The following is a 21,985-nucleotide window of genomic DNA, read 5'->3' as shown; positions in this document are numbered from 1 at the left end:
TTTTCAATTTTAATAATTAATACGTCATACTTATTTTATAAAGTGGAAGTACGGACTTTACGATACCGATGTAGATATATTAATTACTTATCTTCGAAGACGTTGGTAATGTTTTTACCGAAAAAATGTTTTTTATTATTAACTTTATTAATAAACCTTAATAATGATCATGTTAAACACATAGGCGTCTATTTCATTACATAAATAAAGATTTCAAAAATATATAAATCGTACTTAATTCACTGTAAAGATTTTTTTAAATCCACAATATTGTAAATGACAGTAATACACCTAACTTTATACCGACAAAAATCACAGAACAGACATATACATTATAATTTTTTATATTCCTTGTTAAAAAGTAATCATACTACGTCCAACGATTTAATGCATTACCTCTAAAGCTGCCGTAGGTAAGTGACATTTCAATCAAAAAAGCGAATTAAATTCTAATACTGACCGAATAAGAAAATATAAAAAAAAATGTGAGTATAATACATGTTAACTAAAAGAATGAATTTTCGGTCTCCTTTTAATTGCAGGATTATAAATATGGCGGCTTTATTTTTTATTGATAAAGACTTTAGCTGTCGTTGCGTATATTCGTTCAGCCGTTTCAGCCTAATTTTGTTGAGTCAAACTTGTGATTTTTTTACAATACCCTAATGAATGAACTATAGTTCAGTACCTGAATACAATATTGTATAAACGATAATGAAATTGTTTGACACATGCCTTTTTGAAATCGAGGCTTCAAGTGAAAACGGACAATTAAGTTGAGTAAATATACAGATATATTATATGAGAATTGTGATCTCGCAATTATTTACTGCACAATGTGATATTATCGTTTCTGTAAAATGAAACAAATTAATTTAATAGGGCATAAAATTATTTGTGACTTCCCATTGATTTTGATATCGTAAGAATTTTCTATAAAAAAATTGTGTGATCTAATAGCTAAAGTAGTACACTTGTTTAGTTATTAATTAGCTGCATACATGTTTGATATGATAAATATATTTTAAATACTTTTTGGAGCAACTGTATTCAACATAAATAACAATTTATTTAAAGGCCTCTGGGCGTGCGTTGTCCGCCACTGATATAGCTCCCAATTTATTATGAAATTTGTTCAAAAGAAAAACCAATAGATTTATAAAAATTAAAATATAACTACGGAGTATTTTTCGAAGAGTTTTTAGTACAATAATAGCAGTAATTTGTGGAAAACATATTGCATGTTTCGAGAATGTTAAATCACGTTCTATAGCTATCATACTAACGACTAATAAACAAAGCAAAAAGATACCTAACTATCTTTGACTATTCATATATTGATATATATAAGGCAATAGCTTAGTTAAATATTAGTATCGAACGACGATCGAATGAAACGGCTTACAATTGTTCAATTTCAAGTAAAGTATTATTTTACAATATGAAAATCATTTCAAAAGATGTGTTGTTATTGATCTGTTCAATCACGAAGGCCCAGCACCCTTACAAGTTAATTAATAAACTTAAAAATATTTTTTTTTGCTGTCATTACTTTGATTCGTCTCACACACACTACGACATGTTGTACATACGAGCGTCACTCACTCATACTAATGCAAGTCGATGGCAATTTAACGAAGAGCGTCTTCGTGAATGAATACACCTCTTGAAACAAAATTCAATACTAAATACATGTAATATTTCATTAATTCTATGATTACGGTTATCACAATAACATTTTAAGAGAAGTTGAATTACAAGGAGTATTACTATTGCTTTTTGTGTATAAATATACCTATTAATTAATTAATTTTAGTCTATTATTGTATGTTTGTCTGAAAAATTGTGATAATTATATAAACATGTTCTTAATTAATGAACACTTATTGATTAAGAAAACAATCCAATCCACATTACTTTGTATTTATAACGATTTTTTCATCGGTTATATACTTTCCCAGAACTATTCTTTATTAGAGACCTAGAAAAAAATATTTTTACATAATGTCCAAACCAGCTTTATTTTACGATATTATTTAAACCAGAAACAACAGCGTTTGAATATCATTAAAATAACACTTGGCATAAAATTAGTCTGTATTTGTCGGAGTAATTTTTTTGCCGACGGTATTGGCATTTCTATACACTCGCGGCCTCGCTTATGAACCCTATTTAGCGGGTGTTTTGATAAACATTGCGGATTTCTTCCTTTAAATATCAAAACACGGATGGCAGAAAGAGATAAATATATGTTTAACTTAACCAATGTTGATAAGAAAGGCTGTTATTCTGGTGGATTGGATAGTTTTCGTTTAACAACGTCGTTTATTATAAGGCAAGTGTGATTTCACTACATCAATTATTTAATAAGCTAAATGTATAATATAACATGACACGACTTTATTTAAAAAAAAAAGTTATTTATAGCCCACTTTTCCATTCTTCTTGGAATCTTGTAGTCGTATAACTGTGTATAATGTATATTTCACGCAAAAAATATTAAGGCAAATTGTATCTTATTAATGGCGATATCACTATAACCTACATTATTTTCATATGTATAGGAGATACTATTGTATAACGGGTGTCCGAAAATATTTGGGGCAATGTATTACAATATTTAATCTATATCATCATACAGATTTAAAAAAAAATATTTTTTTGTGATGTGTAAATATATTCCGTATTTCTATACCTATAACATTGTAAATGTGTGTTCATATTTCTGTGCTCAAAAAAATTATTAAAAAAAAAAACAAATAAAAAAAGTATTAAAAACTATATTCTTATATAAATCAAAAAAATATTTTAACTCGACGTTGAAATGCGTTTTTAAAGCTGTGCTGTTTTGTGCTGAATAAAAACACACAATTTTACGTTTTGCGTGTAAACTTATGACCGGCACGTGTTAAGGTCGTCTATATCCCGACGTGTGACACAATTAAAGTAACTCGAGGCTTATCCGCCAACATTCTAACCTTACCATAAGACAATATAAGTTTTACAACAAAACTAAAATTAAAACCGTCTTAATTTAAATAAGCTACGGTTTATATACTCGCGATAATCTCAGTTAACTAAATAATTTATAAATACTGTTTCAAGTATAAAAATTTAACAAGCCCTATCGTACGTTCGTATATTTCTTAGTATTTACGTCTCTAAGATAATTTTTTTCACTAGAATCTAGCTTCTTATTTTCGTCCGCGATAAATTATACATGACTATTTTAATAGAAAAAAAACAAAATATAAAAGAAAATGTTTATTTATATTGATGTCCCTTTCTTGCTCTAAAGTTAAGGGCCATAGACTATGTAGAGCAAAGTGATTGAGAATTAAGAAAAATTCTGTCATAAATTTTATTCGAGTGTTTAAGTCTGATCGATGTCACGTCGTACTTCTCAGCGTGTCACTAACGTGTCTTGATTTAATATAGCGCTTCGTTTCTTTATGCGTTAATATTAGAATCAAAATGTGACAAGTCAAAGCTGAAATATGTGTAACTACAAATAAATGCATGTTTAATGTTTTAATTGATACACGCCGATAGATAATATTCAGTCAAATTTGCCTCTTGAATATCTGCGGGCATAGACAATATAGAATGCATAATCGACGAAACGTTTCCAAACCTTTTTAGAGTATAGACAGCACTGACAGTCAATTCAGTAGAGAGATATCGTTATCGTCAATGTTGTCTATGTCAAGCGATTTGTATGGAAAAAGTGAAGCAGTTTGATCGCTAAAAAATAAGCAATTGTCTACGGTATTTTCATCGTCAATATGAATTTAAAAATAATTTCGTCCGCTGCGTTGGGTGTCGTGAGCGATAGAATGTTACGTAAACCGGCGATAGAGGCGATTTAATAAGGGGCCGCCTTGTCATGTGATCTCGCGTTTCACGTTCAAAATATCAGCCCGACACATTGGACAATCTTTAAGCTGGGATGTGCACACGGAGCAGAAACCACTGTAATAAGAAAGAGTCACATCGTTATATTGTTATTGATATATATATAGCACGACACAACTTAGATGTGGCATCGGCAAATTCTATAAAACCGATTACTGCAAATTTATACAATCTATAGAAATAGCTCACTATCGCGCCATTCGACGGTATTCATCGCTATAGATTCGCGTCAGTTTAACTCGAGAAAGCAAATGCATGTAAATCGACGTGTCAAATTAACGAATATATTAGATCATATGATATTACGTTTGCGTTAAGATAATATTCGCATAATAGATAAATATTGATAATTTGGAATAGCGTACTTAATTCGAATGAAACGAATTTTGCCGATGCTACATCTAAGTTGTGTCGTACTATACCTTTATCGCCGTACTATGACGACAAGTCAATGTTAGCATGACAGTAATCGGAAGAGCAAGACGCACTTCGCTATTCTAGATCTTATAGCATGCCCTAGTCTCGCTACGTTCTCTTATTGATGTATAAGTTTTATAGCTTTGTGCAAGCCTGGGTTCTACTGCCATACAGGAAATTTTGGTAGTATTGTGACAACACAATAATGATTGATATTTCTTGCAGCTATTATTATTATATTACTCAAATTTGTAATCAGTTCACAATTATATTGACAGTTATAATAATAATAAACTTATTCGAAATGAAATACTAGAAAAGTTGTGACTTAGCGGCCAAACGTGTACGCAAATCTATGTTTTGTAAGCTTTGCGATAAACCTTTCTTGTATGTATCTGTGTTGCCACTCGATTAATGACCTCATCAGATTTGCTATATATTTACTATAATTTTAAGCCCTAAATAAGGTTGATATAAGGACTATAATATTTTGTGTTGTTTCAGTTTGGGAGAGCGAGAGAGCCAATACGACGTGTCTTTAATATAAGAGGAAGTATTGGTAATTTATTATCACGATCGTGACTTATGACTTTGCTTCAGCTTAAAGAAAAGTTATTTTTTTTCTTTATTTGGTTCTTTATTTCTCATAAAGAACCTAACAGTTCACTTTAAAATGAGCAAGATATATAACCTATATATAGAGTTTGTTTTAGTGGTTGAATCTGGGGCAGTACATATCCACATTGACCGAAAAAGGTAAAGATAAATTGTTCTATATTAACATTCCACAAATGTAAACTCACCGATGTCCGCAAGGCTCGAGAATGCAACACGCTGTATCGTCGAAGCAAAGCGTACACGAATCTTCCTTTACACTTGAACATCGCAATTGTTCTAGATATATTCGTCGAGGTATAACCTGAAAGAAAACAAACTGTGAATACAAAAGAAGCTAAAATCTAACAACCTCTTTAATAAATTTAAAAGTAATCATTTTTGAGCTGGTCTGATCGACTCATAACTGTTAAAACAAATTAGCTTAAAGTAAAGTTACTGCTCATAGCTGAAACTCTTCTCAATCTAAGGTATCGTACTACTATTTACTTGGTAGTAGGGCTTTGTGCAAGCCCTTGTTGTGTTCCGGTTTGAAGGGTGAGTGAGCCAGTGTAACTACAGGCACAAGGGACATAACATCTTGGTTCCCAAGGTTGGTGGCACATTGACGATGTAAGGAATAGTTAATATTTCTTACAGCTTCATTGTCTATGGGTGATGGTGACGACTTACCATCAGGTGGCCCATATGCTCGTCCGCCGACCTATACCATATAACAAAACATCACGCTGCTCTAAAGCGAGCCAAGATCGCCGCGTGGTTAGAACGCGTGCATCTTAACCGATGATTGCAGATTCAAACCCAGGCAAGCACCGCTGATTGTTCATATGCTTAAATTGTATCTATACTTCATATCGTCCTCGGCGGTGAAGGAAAACATCGCGAGGAAACCTACATGTGTCTAATTTCATAGAAATTCTACCTGCCACCAACCCGCATTGGAACAGCGTGGTGGAATATGTCCCAAAACTTTTCTATCAACGGGAGAGGAGGCCTAAGCCCAGTAGTTGAAAATTTACAGCTTGTTGTTGCTCTAAACCATTTACACACTTGCTAAAATGTTATCCGACACGCAGGTTACAACAACAGCCTGTAAATTCCCACTGCTGGGCTAAAGGCTTCCTCTCCGTTTGAGGAGATGGTTTGGAAGCAGGTTTACCTACGATATTTTCTTCACCAAATACGATATGAAATAAACACAATTTAAGTAAATGTAAAATGTAACATTCTTAAAATTGCAACACATATACATCTTTCTTTTCGGTTCTTGTTGGTGGATTAAATTACACCAATATCCACCAAGCCGAAGTGGAGCAGCGAGTTGTGTGTAACATACATAGTGACGACCTCTATCGTCGAGTGGCGTGTACACTCCGAGGTCCCGGGTTCGATTCCCGGCCGAGTCTATGTAGATTACCATTAGTTTTCTATGTTGTCTTGGGTCAGGGTGTTTGTGGTACCGTCGTTACTTCTGATTTCCATAACACAAGTGCTTCAACTTACCTTGGGATCAGAGTAATGTATGTGATGTTGTCTCATATTTATTTATTTATTATAATTATAGTATATTTAATGAATAGTTACCTTTTTCTGTTCATCTGTCAGTTCGCCGTGATCATTGAACGCGGAGAATTCTCTATCGACGGGTGGATATTTGAACGGTTCGTAGCCGAAGTTGAAGCGACACTGCTGGTACGCCATGAAACTAGCTGCCGCGAAGAAACCGTACCTTAAAAACGGAAAGACGTTTTGTAAACAACTCTCGTTACGAATGACATAGCTTCCACGTCTTTAATTGTATCAATCAATTTAATTCATACCAATTATGAGATATATTATTTTCTATTTATAAATATGTACGCATAGCATGACACAAATAAGATGTAGCATCGGTATAATTCGTAAAACCGATCACATCCGAATTAAGAAAGCCATTCCAAATTATAAATATTTATTTCTTATATAATATGATCTTTACACAAACGCAATAACTTGTAATATCATATGACCTCATATATTCGTCAGTTTGACACTTTGATTTGCTTTCTCGATTTAAACTGACGCGAGAATGAATAGCTTCGAATGGTGCGATAGGGATCTATTTCTATTGGTTGTGTAAGTAGTCAGTAATAGGTTTTACGAATTTTGTCGATGCTACATCTAAGTTGTGTCATACTATATAATAGCGCAGTTTTATCTTCGCAGATGTTCTCATGAGGTCCTATTTAGTAATATCCCTATTTAGCCGTCGATTTAAGTTACAGTGGGGATGACAACAGCAAAAGGGTAACCATGTTCGACTGTGAAATTTTTTTACGTCACTAGGTTCTTAAACCATTGGCTGTTATTGCTTGTCAAATGTTTTTTAATTGGTATTGTTGTGTTCTGGTTTGCATAGCGAGTGAGCCAGTGTAACTACAGGCACAGGGGAAATAACATTTTAGTTTCCAAAGTTTGTGGAGCATTGGCGATACTTAATGGAATACTTAATGCTTCTTACAGCGCCATTGTCTATGTGGTGGTGACCACTTACCATCAGGTGGTTTATATGGCGCATTGGCGATGACAGTAATAGTTAATGTTTTTCACAGCGCCATTGTCTATGGGCGGTGGTGACTTACCATCAGGTGGTTTATATGCTCCGACTACCATAGATAAAAAAATCGTACTTGGTCGTTTCGAAGATTTCGTTGCACGTAGAGAGTAGCTGTCCGTTGAGCGAGAATATGACTTCCTTCCTCGTTGGCGATGACAGTAATAGTTAATGTTTCATACAGCGCCATTGTCTATGGGCGGTGGTGACTTACCATCAGGTGGTTTATATGCTCCGACTACCATAGATAAAAAAATCATACTTGGTCGTTTCGAAGATTTCGTTGCACGTAGAGAGTCGCTGTCCGTTGAGCGAGAATATGACTTCCTTCCACGTTGGCGATGACAGTAATAGTTAATGTTTCATACAGCGCCATCTATGGGCGGTGTTGACCACTTACCATTAGGTGGTTTATATGCTCCGACTACCATAGATAAAAAAATACATACTTGGTCGTTTCGAAGATTTCGTTGCACGTAGAGAGTCGCTGTCCGTTGAGTGAGAATATGACTTCCTTCCACGTTGGCGATGACAGTAATAGTTAATGTTTCATACAGCGCCATCTATGGGCGGTGTTGACCACTTACCATTAGGTGGTTTATATGCTCCGACTACCATAGATAAAAAAATACATACTTGGTCGTTTCGAAGATTTCGTTGCACGTAGAGAGTCGCTGTCCGTTGAGCGAGAATATGACTTCCCTCCTCGTGAGGTCGATGAGGCAGCCGAGCACGTCGCCGGGCCGCCAGGCGGGCGCGTGCGCGACGCGGGCCGGCTTCGCGTTGTACCACACCAGCTTGCGGCAGCCGTCGTACGACAGCGAGAACATGTCGTCACCTATGCCGTAGCCCTCCTGAACGACACACGCTTCATTATTACATACCGAATATTTACCATGCTAATTTATAACCTTAAAAAGTTATACTTTAGTAACGAAACTATTTTTACATAATGATTTCGCTCTGACCGACTTCGGCTATAGCCAACTACACAGTATTTATTTCTACACTTGCCCGCTTGCTTCTGATAGATTATTGAGATAAAAAAAAATTGGTTGCCTGTAAAGTCGGTATACGGGCGAAAGTTTTACGTGACAACGACTTTGAGTGGTAAAATAATTCTAATTATCTGTCTCTCTCGCTCTTAGGCGGGCTAGCCATGCCCGAGTGGAAGGTACGCGTGCCTCTCACTCGCTCTCATTGTGAGCGCATAACGTGAGCGGAGCGTAACGCAGTTTCTTGAAGTGTCACCCGGCAAACCAATTTATAAGACGTTGTCACGTCAATAACGTTTATAGACTAATCGTTTGATTCTTCAACTCAAGCCGTTCTGCGGTCTTAAGTCAGAAGATATCAAGTTCTTTCAATAAATAATTATATACGAAATTCAAGAATTATTATTCCCATTGCAAACTTCTTCCTAAATTCGAACTTAAGAAGATCACTATCCTATTGACCGTTCTGTCCCTGTGTATGCTTAGATCTTTAAAATTACGCAACGATTACGATTTTGATACGGTGTTTTTTAATAGATAGCGTGATTCAAGGAAGATTTTTGAATACTACACATGGACAATATAGTAAAGAAACACTGATTATTCTATACGTTTCTAATTGTATATCGTAAATAAACAAATTCTGTAGTATCAGCATTACACCTGAGAAGTGACTGGAGTATAAAACAAAACGAAAAGTTGTAACGAACTATTATAGTAAACACAACTTACTTCATTTAGGAAATGGCTGTTTTTCGTTGCCCATCCGATCTGCATGACTCCCGATGTTATTATAATAGACTCGTAGTACCAACAGCCGCTGTCCACTTGGAAAGTGCAGCGGACGCTTTCGAACGAGTACGAATCGCACCTCGCCTCAAGGCCATTGCTAGATATCTGAAGGTATTCGCTGACGTCATGACAGTTCAGTAACGCGTTTATACCAGTCATGTCCACTGTCTCATAGGACAACTTCCTTCCCTCGACGATAACTGAAATACAGAGAAAACAATCAACCTGAGTACAATAAGGTATCAAAAGCCAAATCAATTTTATACAAAATATACTTTATTCAAGTAGGCTTTTATATCCACTTTTGAATCTTTATTGAATTAACTATAATAATGAATGAATTAACTGTAATGCAGATTCTACTGAGAATATCCAGAAAAAAACTCAGTAGTCACTCTTTTTCAACATTTAAAAATATTAAATTTCATTATAGAAACATATAGTTTAGCCCAGGAGTGATTTATTGACTTTAGTGTTGATTTATTCACAATATATATAAAAGCGAAATAGGTACCACTCACAAAATCAAAATATACTTTATTCAAGTGGACTTTTACAAGCACTTTTGAATCGTCATTTAACAATTAAGTGTAGCTACCACCGATTGGGAAAGTAGATTCTACCGAGAAAAACCGGCAAGAAACTCAGTAGTTTCTTTCAACATTTAAAATAACTTTTTCAACACTGAGTGTTAATCACGACATCTCAAAAATATAATATCTACAAACTTAAAATTTGGCAGGTAAGTTACTTATAGGGTGTAGACATCCGCTAAGGACGGATTTTACGAACCGCCACTCCTAAGAGGAAAAAGGGGCGTAGGAAGGAGTTTCTATATTTCGGGCAGCCAAAATCGCAGGTTCAGCTAGTAATATTACAGGCAATATTGGTTTGCGCAAAATCAAGTATAATCTCTGTCCTCTTGTCATAATCAAAGGGACATATGCAGTATCCATTTCTTCACTATCTGAAGCAAGTGAGCAAGTAACATTGCTAACTTTCTGACCTCGAAATGCTGGACTTTTTTTGATAGTCCAGTCCAGCATTTGGGATTCGATTTCAAAACTCTTTACATCTAGGTCCACTTACTTCAATGACCTATGAATCGATCTAACGATTTTGGTTTGAGTTTTGAGTTATCGTGCGGTTACTACTACCTATCTATCTATACTATCTATCACCACGACGACTACCACTTACACCGCCCTATTATTAATTATTACCAGCGACCGAATTCCCAAGAAGCCAATATTTTACTAATTCAACATTCATACAAACACTGTTTATTCAGGTACACAAAAATAAACACACATTGGAACAAATTAAAATCCTATAGGTTTAATGATGATCAAGACATTTTTGTAAAGGTGTAGCGTGACACTAATCGTACTCGATTATGAATAAATGTCAGACGATTAATCGAATCGAATCGATGACCGTAAACATAAACAAATAACTCACACAGATTGTCAAGTAGCCAGTTAGCACAGAAACCGACCTGTCGCCACAGGTAATCGTCGCTATCAGCATACTTTTCCAGTTCCAATAAGGGGTGCTCGTTTAATTGCTCGAAACGATTCTTTATTGTCAACTTATTTTCCGTCGTGTGAGCGTATTTCTCAAGCGCTATGAGCGCGAACAATACTATGTACGGAGCACTATTTGGCGTCTGAAATGTAATTATTCTGATAAAAAAAAGGTTATATAAGAAATATCCTTTTGGCTAAATTACACTGCTGCACACTATTTATTGTTTAATATTAATTTTTTTACTCTCAAAACTTGTTCTGTTGTCTGTCTGTCGTTATTTTTAGTTATTTTTTTCTTGTTTGATGTATTTTAGGATAAGTGATATTTTGTTATGTTTCGTTTTTTATGTTGTGTGAAAGTAGTGTAATTTGCTCAATAAATGTTTATTATTATTATTATTAAATAATAACCATTCTTTACATCACCATTCACACCAACACGGGGAACTAAGATGTTATGTCCCTTGTGATTATAGTTACACTGAGGAAGTTTAACCTTCAAATGGGAACACAATAATTAGCTCAGAATTGCTGACTGACGGTAGTGGAGCTAGCACAATGCTTTACTTTTACATTGTGAAATTTTCTGTCTCCCATGTGTTAAGGGTTCGTTATATTTGACACTGATAAGATACAGCACTGTTTAGCTTATCACAAGCACAGTAGGAGTTAACTTATACGTAATTTTCACATTGAATCGATGCAGTATTATTGGTCGAGATTTTGAATGATGGCTGATGGATTTTGCGAAAAGTTGCCTTTTGAATGTCAGCTAATTTTATATACGAACTTTGGAAATATTTGAAGTGGATATTGGTGTTGGATTATAATTGAACGTAAATCATTCAAGAACTGTGTAGTGCATCATATAAAAGTACTACAATTGGTACTAAATATATCCATTAATCTTGACTAGTTTATCAAAATCGATTTAAAATCGGTAATAATATAAAGTAACTGGCAAAAACGACTTAATTTATTTTATAGTCGTACAAAATGAGCATTGTTGATAGGAATGAGTTACTTACCAAGAAAGCGAGTAAGTATTCGAGTGTATCGTTTGTAAGGATAGCCATGCTGTTTGGTCCCACTAGCTTCTCAGCGATACACCCCAACACCACGCATATGTTGCGTTCAACGCGCGTGTTCACATCTCCGATGGTGGCGCGCTCCGCAGACAATGCGTACATACGTGTCACCTGAATTAATAAATCAGTGTAAATCGTGAAGACAATAATTAATTAACAATGACGATCGTCTTATGTTATTTCAAAAATGTTTTCTTTTTTTTAAAAAATACTTGAGTAATAAGCATGAATGTAAATAGATTAATAGTTATAAATTATGTCAAAAGCAACTTTAATATAATCATATTACAAATGATGCCTTCCGACTTTGAATGAGGGTTTTGTAGTGATAAACTTTTTTTATTTTTAAGTAAATAATGAACCAAAGTGTTTGTCCTATTAACACGGGTTCGTTCAAATTTTGTAGTTACTTTTTAATTTCTGGTCTATTTTGCTAAATATGGTTAAAAGTAGTAATAACTGGCAGACTCAAAAACATTTTTGAAACCAAGTGAATCAAGGGATGCTTTAGTATTTATTGTCTTAACTAAGAGCTTAGAATGAGTGCAATATGAAATGCTGGTTAGGAAATGCAATCTCTCCTTTGAACTCGAATTTAGAGTTGATGCAAACGGTTCGATGAGTTGTAAACGGAGTAATCTTTCTCAAAGTTTTTTGTTTCGGATAAATGTCATTTATATAGTTGCTTCATACTGATTTGAAGCTTACAAAAAAAAAACCGTTAGAAATATCATTTAGGTTTAGTGCTAATAACTTATCGTTAAAAACTAAAAAGATTAGAATTAAAATCACTGCGCCAAATATGAAATGTGCAAAATCAAATATAGATATTACAAAATTTCTTATTATTAATATATTATGTATATGTTAAGTTACTATGGGTGACACATATCAATGAATTGGGGACTAGAAAAAGCTCTGGGGCATTTACTCCTACAGAAAAATAGTTTCTAGATAGTTCTAGATTTGTTATGATTTTTGTTTTAATGTATGTTATTGCAACTTGTTTGCTCAAATTATACTCACTTTTATAACGGATTCTTTGGACGGCAATGGACAATCATCTAGTAATATAGAAATAGCTGTGGGCCCGAAGGGATCTTCTAAGGGTATAACATTCACCATCGATGTTACCATTTGTATCCATCCCTCTTCTTTATCAGCAATTACATGGAGCTTCACGAGAGGAACTGGCGATTCCTCGTCACTGAAATATACACAGAAACTCACAATTCAACAACTAAACCGAACATATATTAATGTATATACAGCCCTGTCTTAAGCAGAAGCAAGCAATCTTCCGGCGATACGCCCAAAGAAGACTTGGAGACATTTTCTGCCTTGCTTAAGGCACACTGTGTATGTATTTGCGTAAAATACAGTTTCGCAATTTCAACGCAAAGCTTTAGCCTTAATTATAACGTTTCATGCAGTTTCATCATAATTATTATCATTGACAAAATAAAACTCAAAAATCGCACAGCAAAAGGAGTCATACCCAAAATGTTCAAAGTTTGTTAATTTCTGACAAAAAAAAAAATCAGCAGTACGAAAATAACAAGAGATGAATCCTCAAAAAATTATATAAATTTACATTTGCTATTCGGACATAATAAAATTATTTTACTACAATCGATAAGAGAAAAATCGCTTTGCAAAACTTTCAAATAGAGAACAAGATACAATATTTATAATTATACAAACGACATAATGTACCGTAACATGACATTTTGAAGGTCATAATAATGCCTGATGGAAAGCAAAATTATAGTATAAATGTGTAAACATGATCGATTTCTTACGATTGAAATAGTTAAGGCGACATCGGTCTTCAGTATAGAATGTAATCATGTGATGCAACAGTAGTTCTTAGCTCAATATATAAAACACATGAAATGCACTTCATATTTTCCAATAGGTCTCAATTAATCTTATATCAGACATGGCGGCATGTCTACTTATTACTTTAGATAACACTGACATGCATCAGTTAAATATTCGCCATTTGTAAATATTAAAACTATTAGTAAGAAATTGTCTTTAAGTAATATCATGAAAATATATAAAATTCGCAGTTGCCGTTGCGCTCGCATATTAGCTCATAAAGTGTTAGGTATAAAAAAGTAGCCCGCGTTGTATTTGAGGAAATTTTCATTGTAGTCTAATGTGCTGCATTAAAAAATTTCATCAAATTCACTTTGATAGTTTGACCGTAGAAGAGGAGAAGACAAAAAGACAAGAGTGATTTTCGCATATACAATAAAAATAAAACATTTGGAATAAATATTACATATAATTGAAATTTAAAGCTAGCAGAGAAATAAAATTCCATCAATATCAATGAGAAAAACTTGAAATTAAAACACTTTATTTCAAAAAAAGGACTTATTTAATTAATATGGCTGTGATTAGTTAGTCAATTGGTCTTGTTTCATTTTCAAAATGAGTAAAATTATATAAATAGTATAAATTGAACACAATTAATGTAGGTCATAGGATTCTAGATATAGCAAAAATAATCATCGAGAGCTATTATATTTTCGTTTTGAAGTCTTAAACGTTTTTGATCTAATAGTTTTATAGTAAAGATATCTTTATCAGTTAGCAACTTACGTATCGACTCGGGACGCTGCCACTGTAAGCATTTCTAGCACCAATTGATCAACTATTTTGGGGTCAACAACTTTGGGTATCCGCAAACGATTGTCAATCATTGCGGATACCACCGGTGTTGTAGTGGGTGCATATATTGTCTCATCGGGCTCCTTTTCTTTGCAGCAACAATCACCCATTACCTGAGCAGATAAATAAAATTACTTGAATTTTAATTTTAAATTAGCTATATGAAACACAGGCAAGCACGACTGAATACTCATGTGCTTAATTTGAGTTTATAATTGATTTGGTGCTTGGCGTTGAAGGAAAACATTGTGAGGAAACCTATATGTGTCTAATTTCATAGAAATTTAGCCACATAGGTATTCCAAGAACCCAAATTGGAACAGCGAAATGGTGGAATATGTTCCAAACCTTCTCCTCAAAGGTAGAGGAGGCCATAGCCCAGCAGTGGAAAATGTTATTGTTGTATGTCACCGCCGATGCATATAAAAAGGGTTTACATGAGCTTTTATACGAATTGGGATAAAATAATTTAGGCTTACAAAATTTAATTTTACTTAATTTCTAAGGTGGGCTACTAAGGTTTTGGTGAAGTATGGGATGGTTAGTATTTCTTACAGCACAAGACCACTTATAACAAACAATAACAAAAGAAAGAAGTCCCAAATATGAAACCTATTTGAGAGCAGTAATTTTGCTTGTTCAAACATATATAGTGTTAAATTGCACCATATCATTGTGTACAAATGTAAATGGTGAAGTACAAATAGCTTTTGTTATAATAGTTTTACTTAAAACTTTCAATAAACCTGTGACTATTCCATTTGTAGAATGCTAAGTAGACTATTGTAATAATTCATACAAGAAAGTCTAAGAAAAGAGTAAAGTAAGATTATCTCACCCGTAGTACTAAATCCAGATTTATAAATGACAAATATTAAAACAATGGTTCATAGCATGGCCTATATATTTATTAAGCAAAAAGATATGAAGCTAATCTTGACTACTTTTTATTTATTAAAAGGCTCTTTGTGTATCAATACATTTCAAATTATTCATAAATTAAAATTCCACTATTGATACAAATAATATCAAATAATGTAGGTATACTACAAACATCTTGATATATTTTGTTTAATTTGAATTTATTAGCTTACCAACATAAACATGCTTTGTTTTGTTGATTTTATTGTCATTCCTATTTTATATTTTTAATAATTAAATATAGTTGAACTAATAAATAAATAGAATTAGTTATCGATATATGATTAATTTTAATATATGTACACATACAAGTTTATGGTAATGTTTTTATTGTTATATTCAAAAGTGATCGAAAAATATATTCTCTGTATATTACTCAACTGATCCAGATAAATCCAAGTATCACAAATGCAGTTGTTTATATGTCAATCAGCACAACTTCTTAATGGCAGAACAAACTACCAACATAGACGTTTTAATGAAGCTTAATAACATACACCGACGATATATTTCACCATATTGCAACGTATCTACTTACCGTTAGTGATTGTTCATTTTCGAATAATTAATCAATTAAAACGATATAATATAATTTGACGAATAATATTATGTACTTAACAAATTGTAAACATACTTTATTGTACACAGGTCACTCGCATGAATATAGTAAATCTTGAGCAGAGACAATCTTAATGACAACTAAAATGTCTGATACTTAAAAAGTCAAAAATGTATTTATGTTAAAAAAAGTTAATAGGTTAACACAGCGAAAAAGAATTGCCCGATTTATGTGTTACTATTTAATAGTCTGTTCATATCTTGCAACAACTCCATACTGAAAAATAATTAAATTTTCAAGAAAGGTTTGCTTAAGTGATTTACAATTCTGTTTTGTATGTAATTATTGTATAGCCTTTATGTACTTCAACATTAAGATTTAACTGTCAAACTGCAAACACGTCAAACTATACGTCAGTAACGAGCTAATGCTGTTCTAGTGATGCACACGCGAGTCGAGTTTAGTATCGATACGAAATATTTATTAATCCATATTCTTATAGATTAAATCAGTCAATTGCTTTGAGATGAACTTAATATCCCTAACATTTTTTTTCTAAAGAACAAGATAAGAAATACACAGGAAATAAATAAGCGAATTTTTCACTTTGATAAAATCAGTGATAATCATTGTATATGCAGTAAGGATAAGCTTATAACGCCAAGTTTCCGACTCCGCAAAGTCAATAAATCTTTTTTGGACCTAGGTATCCGTTTCTATAATAAAATTCCGCTGACATTAACTTTGCCTCTTCGTAGATTCAAATCGCTTATAAAAAATAAGTTGGTAAAAAAAGCGTATTACTTGATGCAAGATTTTGTAGATGATACAAAAAACTTGGAATTAATACCTGTTGACTACCACGCAGGGTATATTAATTTAAATAATGATTTGTATTTTTTAAATGTTGAAAAAGAGTAACTACCGTGTTTCTTGCCGGTTCTTCTCCGTAGAATCTACTTTCCGAACCGGTGGTAGCTTCACATAATTGTTAATTAACGATTCAAAAGTGCTTGTAAAAGCCCATTTGAATAAAGTTTATTTTGATTTTGATTTTGTTCAAGTCAGATATGAAGAAAAAATCAAAAATATCTAATTGGATCGAATTAATCGCCATCAATGATCGACAAATGTAGTGATTCGTCCCTAAAGTGATTTGCTACTTGTGAATCCTAAGCACAGGCTATTTTAATATTTCTTTATTTTTATCAGAACAACCAAAAGCGAAGGTGTCGCGTACAATATACAAATAATAGCAATTAAAGAGAGTTTCATAATGTATATATGAGAAATCTTATTATAAGATATAACTCTTTCTTTTTATTCAACTACATATATTATATAGTTCGAGATTGACGTTACGTCTTTTAGAAATGCATAGGACATTGACTGTCTGTGCTACTAATTTAATTTTCGGGTTCAACGCTTTTAATTTTTCCCCAGTCTCCTACTTAGTATATTCATTGCAATTGTATAGGAACCTCAAACATTTGTTTTTATAAAAAAAATTTAAAATTTTTTTTCGCATTAGTAAAAGTAATTATTTTGAGTTTTAGAGTAAAAAATCTTCATTAAAGTTCAATCTTAATTTCTTATTTTTATTTTGTCCCATTATTGTAATATTTTTATTTATGTGATGAAGTAACTTAACAACAAAATGAACAGATAAAAGTTGGTATGTCTGCCACTAGCAAAACATTTATCGACTACTACTTATATAATTTATGTGTTTTGTATTTGCCACCAAGGCCATAGGGATGGGAACATTATAATAATGGTGATTGATACATTACGATAAAATACGTGCTGCCATAGATGTTTTTCTTTTGTTTTTAATGGGAGGAGGGTAATTTATTAATATTCCAGACAGATTTCAGGAACAATAAAGTACGCGTAAGATGTAGGATTTCACTAAGAATTTGAAATAAAAATAATTCTTATTCTTTCTATTTAAGTCTGCATAGGAAAAAATTGGATGTAACTGAACTCTTTTCCTATGACTATGAGTTTATGGGCTGTTATAAATTTATGTAGGAAGTCTGAGCAAGATTTCGGTTGCTTGTTAATACCCATATACGCCTAATACGCCAGATATTATTTTTAATTGAGTGATATCGATCTCAAAAAATCAAACATCAGAACCGAAATAAACTCAAATCGTGACTAGCACGGGGAAAAAGAAGAGAGAGCATAAGAATTAGTAGAGCAATTGATGAAGGTTCAAAAATCTATCTGTATTACTTTACTCTTTGTTTGCGATGCGGGCCCGAGCGCACTATTATATTCATTTTGTATGCAGGTACAATTATTAAGGCACCTTGAACTGCGACTCGTCATTATTCGCGATAGTTTTATCACGGAAATTATGGTCTTTTTATAATCTGCTGCTAGATAGTAGATCATTTTATAGAGAACCATACCATACATATATAACCTGGGTGCCTTCAAAGGAGGCGTGAAGAGGGGTCGGGGAGGGGGGGGGGGGTGAATCTTGCGGGCCGGTATGGCGAGGGTGACTAGTGCAGCTCATTCTTGCTGTACGTACTAGTCTTCTTCGCGTTTGGATTCCATTTCCACTTACCATCAGGTGGAGTGGAGTCATATGCCTAACAGGGTATTATAAAAAAAATAAAAATACCATACTAACCATGGAAGAGAAGTTTTTCTTTTGTGGTGGAAAACGGCCAGATGTCAGCTCAATCCGTGAAGGTTCCCAAGTTGTATCGGTTCACATCTAGACGTTGCTGATGAAGCTTCGAGTGCTGACGCGACGCCGTAGCCGAAATCTGTGCACACTCCGGTTGAAGATGCAGAGTGATCCAAAGGATCAAGTAGTGGTTAGTTTCTTTCGTTTGAAAATCATCCTCTGATGATAAAGACGGGAAATAGATAGTGGAACAAAAGTGCGAATAGGTATTTAAAAAAATACCTATTCGAAAACCTCTCGATTTTAGGAATTGGGCTTATTGGAATTATTACATTTTGTAAAAAGTTTCGCGATGAAACTACAACGTGGATATTGGAATTTTCTCAAAGCTGGTTTGTTTTGACGCGCCTAAATTGGCGTGCATTATTATGAATGACGCTCGAACAATGATATTCTAATAAACAGATATGTTATATCCATACTAAACAACAGAAATAAGTGTGCCGCGTCGGGCACCGTTTATTTTAGTTTATTTTTACATTTCCTTAAAAGTAAAAAGAGTAGCTTGATACAAACAATAAGTAAAAGGGATAACTAGATGTTTTAATTACGCAAAACGTATTACTACGTAATTATGATGTATTATAACGTATTACTACGTAAAACGACTAAAGGCAAACGTCCCAATTAGGACGTTTTCTAGTCTTCACTTTTTGCGCGTTAATAACATATCTGTTTACTAAAACATCATTGCGCTCGAAGATATCTGGGGTGACTAATATAATAAATACGGCAATAAAGACGGGCACCTACTTGTTCGACTTGTCTCGTTTGCTGTAATTAAAATTGATCTTAAAAGTGTTTAAGATTATGAAAAGATTCACATAAAGTTTAAGTTTCGTTTCCGTTTTGTCATTAACATTAATATAAGTATTTAGAAAAATGTCCTTATTTTGAGTTTTTAGTTACCAAATGCTAAAAAATTGCAAAATAAATCTTAAATATGCATATGAATTGGACTAATTACTTATATTAAAATACACGAAGCGGTAGGGATGGCGCTGATATCTGATAATATTTTGGTCTTTAACAATATTATGAATGCTTTTCATTTATTTTGATTTAATGTACTAATAACTTAAATACTTTTATTTTATCTATAATTATAAGAGCCGCCATCTTGTAGCCGCTACGAAATTAATGTCGTAGCCGCATTTTCTTGCTGTTGTAAGTTGCCTTGAAGTCATTGTAGATGGCAGAAGCTACATCGTTGCTACATTAAATTGTTATAATCTACTAAAAAAGGTTATGTACATTTTTAGTTGTTATATGTATATATGCTGTAATATGGTATGTAGGTACCCACCGATATTTCCAACTATTAATCGTTGAACTAAATCGCTATTACTATTGAAATGAGAACAATAGACTTACGTTTTGTGCAGTGCTCAAGTGCTATAGAAAACACAAAAGTTATCGAAATAATTCCAGACATTAATGTTATTCAGATTGAAATAAAAACATTTATTGAAGAAAAAACATTGCAGTGTGCATATAGAAAAGGTGTTTTAATAATAATTTTTGGTATTGACTCTTCTTATACCTATTAAATTAATGAACTAAGATTCCAAAAGTTTTACCCTTCCTCTTATGATTCTAAATAATGATTTCGTCTATTATATTATTCGTTTTCAAAAAATGTTTTAAGCTATAAGGGAGTAATTAACCGTCAGTATTTAGTAGTGAGAGCGAAGGTACACTCGGGGGTGGGGGAATTTAAGGGAGATAAATGGAAAGACTTACCTTATATTAAAAACATTCCAATAAAATCCAATACAGAAAGTTTTGGGAAAATTATTTAAAGAAATTTCATAAACTAAATTCAAAATATGAAATAAATCAACAATTTCAAATCGCAACTGCCTCCGGCGCTGCGGAAAGTGCAGCCCCTCTGCCTTTGACAGAACAGGCGGGGGTCGCACTCCCTACGAGTTTACGCTTTCGGTTTCATAAAATACTCTCTAGGGGTAAGGCCGACTAGACCACGTATCGCCTGGGTTGACTATATCGGCTCTGTTCTCCTAACTTGCATACGTGAAGTCACATTATTCATGTGCATCCTTATCATCTGCGAGAAATTCTTCAAATATTCAAGATGTTTCACAAAAGCAACAAGTGAAATATTTCATTATTTGAATAAATTTTATAGAAAGTTAAATTTTCTCCACATAATAACCTTCTTTAAGCTCTGTTTATTTTCAGTGAAAACGTATTTTACGAGATAGCGGTTAAAGCTCTTTCGAGACGAAAACAAGGATTTAAACTTAGGGTTTTTAGCGCCTCCAAGAATTTATTTTAGCAAAAATCGATTAATCAAAATTTAAAATTTTGCAAAATTTCTGCTTATCTTCATAGTAATAGAGACAGAATTGAAATTTATATGAGAATTACATATATACAGATATAGATTAGAAAATGCATCTAACAAAGATTAACATACTCTAGGTTCAATATTTTTTATCGATGATTGCCAAAAATGTATTTATATTTTTAACACCGTTTTTAGTGATTTATGTTTGTAGCTAACCTTAAATTATTAATTCATTATTATATACATTTAAATCTATGGCTTTATTCTTACATTATTATATGTATAGATTAGATATTTGCACCGTAACTCTAACCATTTCTTATATTGCCAGCGCGCTACTAATCTTGCAAACCAATATATTATGTCCCCAGTGTCTGTAGATACACTGGCTTACCGACCCTTTCAACCGGAATAGAACAATATAAGTTATTGCTGCTTGGCGGTGGAGTGGTTCTCACACAGATGAACTTGTACAAAGCCCAAGTAAATAATTATTACTAGATTTTGTAATTTATATACATATATAAATGACTAGATTGACCTTTAATATCAACTTTGAATGGCGGACAAACAGCGAACAAATGGCGAGTGAACAAATAACTTTGAGTTTGATTTATACCGATATTTTCTAAACCTTGATAATACAGTTGGACTAAAGATTCAACTTATTATCTTTGGAAAAAGTTTTTAAGGCTTCCGTTTATAAATAAACTTCAATGCATAAGTATCAGTGGTTTGCTTTTGTATTAAGTCGGGGATTGTCAATAGGCTATTTGACTGGTTTTTAAAATCCATTTTATATTATTTAGTAGAAGTTAAGGAGCCCAGTAAAATTTTCGTTTTTTATTTCTAGTTCATATT

At 33.2% G+C, this 21,985-nt stretch overlaps 1 protein-coding gene across 3 annotated transcripts; it reads right to left on the bottom strand.

Annotated features, from left to right (window-relative positions):
* Positions 1-424: 424 nt before the first annotated feature.
* Positions 425-16,491, bottom strand: LOC124542977 (RING finger and SPRY domain-containing protein 1-like). 3 transcript variants are annotated; one of them, XM_047120942.1, is made up of 10 exons: positions 16,086-16,491; positions 14,558-14,739; positions 12,971-13,151; positions 11,885-12,055; positions 10,789-10,996; positions 9,268-9,527; positions 8,177-8,394; positions 6,532-6,676; positions 5,136-5,251; positions 425-3,972 (listed from the first exon to the last, which is right to left on the bottom strand). In XM_047120942.1, exons 2-10 carry the CDS (start codon positions 14,734-14,736, stop codon positions 3,885-3,887), a joined length of 1,566 nt encoding a protein of 521 aa, XP_046976898.1. In that variant the 5' UTR covers positions 14,737-14,739; positions 16,086-16,491; the 3' UTR covers positions 425-3,884. The 3 variants fall into 3 exon arrangements, with proteins under 3 accessions (XP_046976898.1, XP_046976899.1, XP_046976900.1); XM_047120943.1 differs by having other exon boundaries at positions 16,182-16,491; XM_047120944.1 differs by lacking the exon at positions 16,086-16,491 and adding an exon at positions 15,465-15,624.
* Between the last annotated feature and the right edge of the window lie 5,494 nt (positions 16,492-21,985).

Source organism: Vanessa cardui, chromosome Z (assembly GCF_905220365.1).
Source record: "Vanessa cardui chromosome Z, ilVanCard2.1, whole genome shotgun sequence".
In the NCBI taxonomy this organism is placed as follows: Eukaryota; Metazoa; Arthropoda; class Insecta; order Lepidoptera; family Nymphalidae; genus Vanessa; species Vanessa cardui.
This window is presented reverse-complemented; position numbering and strand designations above follow the sequence as displayed.

What these genes read in the sequence shown, in the direction of transcription:
- LOC124542977 (XM_047120942.1), bottom strand. Translation starts at nt 14,736, where the DNA reads ATGGGTGATTGTTGCTGCAAAGAAAAGGAGCCCGATGAGACAATATAT. An exon ending in AATACTTACTCGCTTTCTTG is followed by an intron (nt 10,997 to 11,884) that starts GTAAGTAACTCA and finishes ATTACATTTCAG; the next exon opens with ACGCCAAATAGTGCTCCGTA. An exon ending in CTCGAGCCTTGCGGACATCG is followed by an intron (nt 3,973 to 5,135) that starts GTGAGTTTACAT and finishes TTCTTATTACAG; the next exon opens with TGGTTTCTGCTCCGTGTGCA.